Source organism: Actinia tenebrosa, unplaced genomic scaffold (assembly GCF_029948245.1).
Source record: "Actinia tenebrosa isolate PJP-AT-01 unplaced genomic scaffold, QUT_ActTen_1.0 utg8777__unscaffolded, whole genome shotgun sequence".
NCBI classification, from domain to species: Eukaryota; Metazoa; Cnidaria; class Anthozoa; order Actiniaria; family Actiniidae; genus Actinia; species Actinia tenebrosa.
Window position 1 is genome coordinate 10,463 of NW_028292625.1, and position 8,817 is coordinate 19,279.

Genomic DNA, 8,817 nt, shown 5'->3' on the forward strand with positions numbered 1-8,817 from the left:
CGAACAAATGTAAATACAATAAAATTTCTTTCTTCAATCTCAGACTTCACATATTGATCTCCAATTAACTTATATTCTACTATAGGATTAGATTTTGAAAGCCAGTAGCGAACTGTTCCTTTAATTACAAAGGCAAAGTCTCCATTACCATTAAAAATGCGCTCATCCCACTTTTTATCAAGGAAATTGTCAATGAGTCTGTTGGATGGTAGCCCGTAAATAGTCTTTTGTCTTTCTTTAATACCTCTTACTACTGTGGCAAGTGCTCCTTCAAACACATCTGGCTCAACCCTAAGCTCTATGCGTACAGCTGGATCATCCCTTCGACCAGAAAACAATTTTCTCTTGATTTCCCGATATAATTGTCCATGGAATATTTCTTGTCTATCTCCAATTGAATCTGCGGAAGGTATATTCAGCTTTTCATGACGAACAAAGGGAAAGCTTGCTCCATCTCCAAAAGATTTTCACTCGTCATACTTTGTACTATACCCAACATAGTGGATTTTTATTCGCTTCTTTGACTTATCTACCTCAGTTACTACCACGTCATAAAGATTATTGTCTTTCTTTGACGATTTTCTTTGCTTTGAAGCAAAATCCGAGGAAAATTCCTGCATATACCTCACTGGAAATTTTGACTCACGTTTTACACGAGTCGTGTCCGCCATTTTGAAAATCCATATATGGGATTGATTCGCATGCGCAGTACATTAAAATGTGTCCGCGTAGGCCTAGGCGCTAAAAAGAGCAAATGTTCATAAATGTATGGAATAAGTTTGATATGCCTCTAGTCCCGTCTATGTTTCATCCCTCTAGTCCCGTCTATGTTTCATCCCTCTAGTCCCGTCTATGTGTCATCCCTCTAGTCCCGTCTATGTTTTATCCCTTTATTCCCATCTATGTTTTATCCCTCTAGTCCCATCTATGTTTCATCCCTTTAGTCCCATCTATGTTTTATCCCTTTAGTCCCATCTATGTTTTATCCCTTTAGTCCCATCTATGTTTCATCCCTCTAGTCCCGTCTATGTTTCATCCCTCTAGTCCCGTCTATGTTTTATCCCTCTAGTCCCATCTATGTTTTATCCCTTTATTCCCATCTATGTTTCATCCCTCTAGTCCCATAGATGTTTTATTCCTTTATTCCCATCTATGTTTTATCCCTCTAGTCCCATCTATGTTTCATCCCTTTAGTCCCATCTATGTTTTATCCCTTTAGTCCCATCTATGTTTTATCCCTTTAGTCCCATCTATGTTTCATCCCTCTAGTCCCGTCCACGGCTGTTTCAACTCAATAAAAAATGGACATTAGGTTTCAAGCTTCGGAATGTGCAGAAAAACGCGGCCAAACTGTTAAATCGAGGCTGTAGTTTCTGTCATCGAGGGTTTGAGAGTCGGAAGTTCGTAGATCCTTAAAAAAAATGATTTTTCCCCTCAAGATCTTTAAATACAACAAAGTCATTTAGCAGGATTGGTAGGATGCTTGTAAAATTGAGTGCTCCCAAGTTTGGAAGTAGATTTTTCCCCAAATAAAACTTGACTTCGTTGAGTTCTTAATCTGGACAACGTACGAGCAAAATGGCGGTTATGGTCCACATGGTTCAGAAGGTTGAGATGTTCAGCGTAATTGCTTCAGGAATGGAAGTCCATGAAGTCTCAGGTGAGTCCAAAACGCAAAGATATGCTGTCAATGTAATTAAATATGAGAAATATTATTTATGTCCATTTTTTTATCGAGACATTTTCGATTTTTTTAAATAAGCGTATTGAATTCGAAGCTATGGTCAGTGAAACTGAACTTATTTAGCTTACGATCAATTCTGAATCACCTTTTAATAGCTTCGAATACAGTAAACGATTGAGGTCTTGATTTTTAACGCAGTTTAGTGCTGTTCATACAGCTGTAAATTGTAGATAATATTATGCCAAGCTTGTGATCTACAGATGATGTATTACATCATGTATGTAAAATAAGATAAACAAAGTAGTTCATTGCACATTTCCCAAATTATGTTTTCGGACAAAAAAACGATTATTTGAGATTTTTTGGATTGGTGGCAATATGATTTTCTAATTAAATTTTCATGACTCTATTTATAAAAAAGTCATCTACAGTAGTGTCTACTAGTGTCTATGTGCGTGCCACTTAATTGATAAGCTTACTCACATTTCCAAAGTGAAGCATTGCCAAGTTTCATTCTTCTTTTTTCTTTCTTCTTTTGATTTCTGGAATTAGATCTCGATTAACAGGGTTGCATCTTCTGTTATGCTATTCTATCATACATATCAGCTTTTCTTCTTTGTCCCTAATGCATGAATATGTTCTGGAAAGTTCATTAAATTCGTGATGAATGGATTCTGCACCTTGTTCCCCAAGCAGTCCAAGACCTGCGTTGAATCTTCTTACCCATTCAAGGGCATGATCTTCCAAAAAATGCATTTTGTGTAGGACTGATGCATGCGGAAAAAATGCTCTATACAGCTTCATGAACAATGACACATTTTGTTCTGTAAAAACATAAATTAAATTTATGAATGAATTTTTTACATCTTATTTTTATCCCAATATATAAGTTCAAGTTTAAGATATAATTACCTAACTCAGCTATTTCATTTTCTTCAAGCTTTCGTGAGCTATTTAGAGTTCTGTGTACTTTGCCAAAGATTTGAAGAACTTGTCCGAACTTGTCAGAAATTAGTTCAGCTTCTATCACATCTTTTTTCAGCAATTGACTGCATACCAGGATAGGTATTTGTTTCAGTTGATCTATACTAGTAACCTAAAATTAAGAGTTTGAGTTAGTGTATTTTCTTAATACTGTCATTCTGAATTTAGTTTCAATTTTACTGGTTCAGATTTTAGCTGGTTTTTTTTTCTAAACTAACAATAAACTACACAATTTGATAGGGCCACTAGATTTACACAGAGTAATTTTCATCCAGGCCATTTCTAGATCAAATTATAATTTTTTATGAGTTGATTTTTATTACTTATTATTACTGTTAATTACCTTCAGACATTTATTTGTGTGATTTCCATTGAAACTACCTCTATGGTTTGAATTTTTGCTATTAGTTGCTATGGAAACTGTTTTAAAATTAGTCTGCCTACCTGTTCGATTGGGATATCAAATAGAGGTGGTCGGATTGCATTGTTAAACATTTTAGCCTTCTTGATATTTGACCCTGCCTCTATGAACCTTTTGTTGTCCTCTTTCAGAGTTTCTATAGTTCTGCTTGGTTTCTTTCCTCTATCATCAAGTGACTCTTGCATTTCAGTTTGAGTTATCAAACACCACAAACAACAGTATTTGCCTACAATATTATAATGCATGTGTTTTACATTGTTAACAATAATCAAATGCTAATTTATACTTTTATATATAGATTGCCTATTCATGTAACTACTGGAAATTCTTCATTGGTTTCCTTTTTTGGCACTTGCATTATGGTAAGTAATGTACAACTGGTAATAATTGATTTTCCCTAATTTTATACTCACCACTGGCACCAGATATTCCAAAGACTGTGCACAGGAAAGCATAATCTCCATAAAAAAACAATTTAAAGGACAAGTCTCTGTAAAGCCAAAAAATTGATTTTCATTGTAAAATTATAAATTGGTCAAAGATACGCACAACATTTTCTTAATTTATTTACTAGCAGAAAAGAGAACTTATTAACGGGGGAGGGGGGGGGGGGGGTTGGTACATGGACTGGGTCATGATAGGGGATCGGAGCCCCAATAACCCTCACCCTTTCTAAGACGCAGTGATATCTTGGAACTCCATACCCTATTCAAGACAGATTGAGACTCAAGCAGAAATTCTATACCTTTAGGTCAAAATTTATTACCCTATCTAAGACACACTAAAGTGAAAAATTATGATCCTTGCCAGGACAATAGTCCCTATTCAAGACAATTTAAAATTAAACATATAAATGTATATATAAAGTTAAATGTGTATCAAAGACAAGAAGCTCAATTACCATACCCATATAGCAAATACATAGGGCTTATTTACCTCCATGTCTCTTGCTGTAAACTGGTCACATCATCCTGGTACTGTTTCAAAGCAATTTCAAGATTGTGAATAGAGTCTGGAGCTTCAAACATTGAAAAAACCACTGTATTTTTGATGGAATTTGGGCTAGCAACATTAGCCAGTTCAAAGCCCATCTTAACACTTCCTCCTCCTTTGTCACCTCCTACTTTTACCCAGATTTCATCACTTGGCACTAGCCCATCATGCCAGGTCAGGCTGTTGTGTCTAGGTTGCAAAAAATGTTTTGAAGAGGTACATTAACTATATTTACAAAATGTGTTTTACCTTGTGGCTGGTACATTGACTTTTTGGTGTTAAAATTAGTTGCCATAGTCAATGTGTTTATTTTCTTTTTGACTACCTATCAATAATATTATAGTACAACAACTTACTTGCTGTGCTCTTCAAGATAACCAAGAACAAGGCCATGTAAATTTTGAATCATAGCATGCTCAGTCATCCGTATCTCCGTCCCCCCACCTGATTTGGTAAAAAGAAATGGCATTCCCTCACAGTAAACATCCTTAATTTTTTGTTTTTTCGATAACACTCTTTGCTCCTTCTCACTAGCCATTTGGACACCCCAGCTGTCTAACCACCTAAAAGAGTTTCAAGAATAGTCAGGATTAATTGAAAAGTTTTAGCCAACATGTTATACCTAAGAAAAATTAGTTTCATACATGTAGAATAGTCAAACCTTCTAATGTGCCGCATTTTATTCCAGGGAATCCCAAGCTCAGTTTTAATGGCCAACCCCTGTCCTGGTGGCACTGACAGCTTCACTCCAGACAACTTGATTAACTCTTCTCTATAAGATCTTTTCATTATTTGAATATCACGGATATGTTGAGCCTTCATGTCCTCGTCAGACCCACCACTGATGTTTTTTCAAACATTGTGAAGCACCAGTGCTCTCCGTTGTAAAGTTTTTTTGCTGGCAGTAGAACTGCCAACACGGGCTTGCTTGGCAACTGAGAGTTGAAGGGGCTGTTAACAGGATTGAGTTATATATTATTTGTGGTATGTTGATGTTGGATATATTTTCATATGAGCATTAATTTGGATTTTGTCATCCAAGTTAGACATCATTGCACAATATTGAACATGTAAATAGGATAGTTATTTTTCTAGGGTGTGATATTAGTGAAACAAAACCAAAGGCGTATTGTCTAATTGCTAGTGGATATTACTGGAGTAGAACATTGAGAACTGAAGCAAATACCTCTTAAGTGCCTTTCTTTGGTTCATGCATGAGTGAATCCTTAGTTATTAAGTAGCAGATAACTAATATTTTAAAGCACTACGTAGCTAGTTATTCTTTTACGCATATATGACCTGCCCTCTATTGAACTGGGCTTTCTAATTTGGCCTCGATTATTTTTTTAAATCATATTCTGATGCCATATTTTTTCAGTCATTATTAATAAAATAAGTAGCAAAGAACTTTGTAATGGGAACAACATTATGCCCAAATGAGGAAGATGTAAGCTGGGGGTACTCCCATGTAAAAAGGGCGGGATGATCATTGAAAAAATAAATTTAAACCCTAAAAGATACTTTACAGTTAGGGCGTGGTCCTGGTTTCATTTTAGCCCTAAAAATACCACTTTGAAACAGGAGATAAATCATATACAACAAAAATCATGAGAAAACCCACAAGTTTTCCTTTTTGAGCCCTAAAATAGGGAATGACTTATGATCTCAACCTCAATCGTCTCAGCCCTTTGTTATGTGGGAGTAATTACCCCCGGAGATTTAAGGTACTTACAGTGCCCCCTGTTTTTAAAATTATCTGTGATGAAGTAGAGTTGTTAATTTTTCTTTTCATCAAGTGAGTTGCCAGAATTTCCTCGGAAGATGATAGAGGAGCACTACAAGGGGTTTTCAATACTTCTGATACCGTGGTACTACATGGTTGAGCCAGGTACTTTGTACAGCTTTCCTCGTGTTTTTCAAGACAGTCAAGACGTACAGGGGTTTTACAAGAAGAACAAGACACCAGAAGGGAGCACAAAAGGTTTAAAACTAAACGGGGAACTTTAGAAAGGGTCTCAACACTGACAGGGTTTTTACAAAGGGGGCAACTTGAGGAGTTTCCAGTGTTATATATCCATTCGGCTATACATTCATAGCAGAAGTGATGTTCACAAGGGCATTCTAAAGGCCTGTCAAGAACTTCTTTACAGACGGAACAGACAAGTTCTTCTGGTGGTAAGACAAATCGCTCAAGAGCTGGCATTTTACTAGTAGTGGCAACGGGCATTATTTCCTTCGGTATAGCGTTTGTTATTTCTTCTAAAGAGTCGAAAGAGGTTTTCGTAATTTGTTTTTTCTTGGCCGGGCGTCCCCTTGATTTCATATTTTTTCTTTTTCTTCCTCCATTCTGAAATGTCTTAAATACTTTGCAGATATCACATGAGTTATCTTGATGACGAAACCACTTAAATATAAATACATCTTTGGAGACTTTCAAGTTGTGATGTACTTCCCGTTTGAAACACTTAATGTAACATTTATTGCACATTTTAGTCGGATAAATGTCTGAAATATCATTTTCGACGTCCACACCGAACGTAACTAAAATTTTCTCTGCGAACTTATGGCATTCTCTGAAATTTTGTTTTACTTTGCTTCCGCTATACTCCCCACAAATACGACAACAACGCTGCAGGTTTTCGTGATGGTACTTCTGCGAACCTGTGAATCCACATATTTACGATACCAAATATAAGATGGAAAAAAAATGGACATTAAATAATTTGAAAAGAAACACAAAGTAAAAGAAGTATAGGTAAGAATTGTTGCTTACCTGGTCCTGTAAAAACTTCCATTAAGCTCCCATTAGACTTCAAAAATCACTTAATTTACTGTCTTTAAAAGGACGACTACGATCGTACTTCGTAGTTACAAAGATTTGAAAATGATATTTTTTCGTGAAAACAAAATTTCAAAATATAAAATCGAGAAAGAAGGCTTGCAGGTACCTCTGAAATATATTTGCTTTCAAAAATAGTTTGTGTTTAGTGAAAAAATAAAGGTTTTTTTCTCATGGCGAACAATTTTAAATTCGGCGCCATTTTGGTTGCTAGCGAAAGACGTGCATAGCAACATGGATTGGCCGAGTAGTGGCCTGAAACCTAATGTCCACAACGAAACAGCCGTGCGCATATCAAACTTATTCCATACATTTATGAACATTTGCTCTTTTTAGCGCCTAGGCCTACGCGGACACATTTTAATGTACTGCGCATGCGAATCAATCCCATATATGGAATTTCAAAATGGCGGACACGACTCGTGTAAAACGTGAGTCAAAATTTCCAGTGAAGTATATGCAGGAATTTTCCTCGGATTTTGCTTCAAAGCAAAGAAAATCGTCAAAGAAAGACAATAATCTTTATGACGTGGTAGTAACTGAGGTAGATAAGTCAAAGAAGCGAATAAAAATCCACTATGTTGGGTATAGTACAAAGTATGACGAGTGGAAATCTTTTGGAGATGGAGCAAGCTTTCCCTTTGTTCGTCATGAAAAGCTGAATATACCTTCCGCAGATTCAATTGGAGATAGACAAGAAATATTCCATGGACAATTATATCGGGAAATCAAGAGAAAATTGTTTTCTGGTCGAAGGGATGATCCAGCTGTACGCATAAAGCTTAGGGTTTAGCCAGATGTCTTTGAAGGAGGACTTGCCACAGTAGTAAGAGGTATAAAGAAAGACAAAAGACTATTTACAGGCTACCATCCAACAGACTCATTGACAATTTCCTTGGTAAAAAGTGGGATGAGCGCATTTTTAATGGTAATGGAGACTTTGCCTTTGTAATTAAAGGAACAGTTCGCTACTGGCTTTCAAAATCTAATCCTATAGTAGAATATAAGTTAATTGGAGATCAATATGTGAAGTCTGAGATTGAAGAAAGAAATTTTATTGTATTTACATTTGTTCGTGGTGATGAAAATCGTTACAATTACGGTACATTTAGTTCATAATACTAGAAATGACTTGAGAAAAAACATTTGATGAAACATAATTACATAATTATAGATAAGAATTAACAACAATGGAATAAGTAAAAATACATTTCTTTGCCAATAATTAATAATTTTGGTATAAGATTATACTTAATATATACATAATTTTTTTAGAGGCAATATAATAGTTTGAAGAAGCAATATTTTTTACTGTTGTTTTGATTGCAATATACATGTAGCTCTACATTGATGTTTTGATTTATATTAATGAATGAAGATTCAGAACATCATTTTTGATACAAGGTATGTTTAAATATCTAGCACATTAACTGTTGTGTTAGAATGTTGATCATCACAGTGAATACCCTATACCCAGTGAATAACCTATTAAAAACTTTATTGTGCAATTAGGCATTTTTTTGTCCATACATTATTTACTCTCTCAAGATGTGCACAACAAGTTTGAAAGCCACAGTTTGCACATTTCTCAGTGCAAGTCTTAATATTATGGCAGCTTTTTGAGCGGTTTTTACATTGATATGTGGCTTTAACTCTCTCACAGCCTTCTGTTTCAAGGAAGTGAATTCTGTTTTTTTTAAAAAAAGAGTTGTTTCAGAGCAGAAATACCTCTATGATTGGTAGATCTAAAATATTTTTTTGAAGCAGTGTCATTAAATTTTTCCATCCCTTGTGTAAAATATGCGAGATTTTTGCACAGTGATAAGAACTCAGGAACATGGGCATACAGCGCATGCATATAGGGTGTCACATCTTTTGCCTGATACAAAGAGAGAA

The 8,817-nt window shown here is 35.5% G+C and overlaps 1 protein-coding gene across 1 annotated transcript; it reads right to left on the reverse strand.

Moving 5' to 3' along the window:
* Positions 1-886: 886 nt before the first annotated feature.
* On the reverse strand, positions 887-6,900 carry LOC148904223 (uncharacterized). The gene is made up of 10 exons (XM_089025553.1): positions 6,856-6,900; positions 5,792-6,743; positions 4,744-4,923; positions 4,439-4,645; positions 4,026-4,271; positions 3,503-3,579; positions 3,113-3,315; positions 2,597-2,780; positions 2,168-2,508; positions 887-1,684 (listed from the first exon to the last, which is right to left on the reverse strand). The coding sequence occupies exons 1-9, from the start codon at positions 6,875-6,877 to the stop codon at positions 2,270-2,272; spliced, it is 2,310 nt and encodes a 769-aa protein (XP_088881679.1). The 5' UTR covers positions 6,878-6,900; the 3' UTR covers positions 887-1,684; positions 2,168-2,269.
* Positions 6,901-8,817: the final 1,917 nt, after the last annotated feature.

Coding starts and splice junctions, on each gene's coding strand:
- LOC148904223 (XM_089025553.1), bottom strand. CDS start 6,877: ATGGAAGTTTTTACAGGACCAG. Junction 4,646..4,743: donor AAAATGCGGCACATTAGAAG/GTTTGACTATTC, acceptor AAACTCTTTTAG/GTGGTTAGACAGCTGGGGTG. Junction 2,509..2,596: donor AAATGAAATAGCTGAGTTAG/GTAATTATATCT, acceptor ATGTTTTTACAG/AACAAAATGTGTCATTGTTC.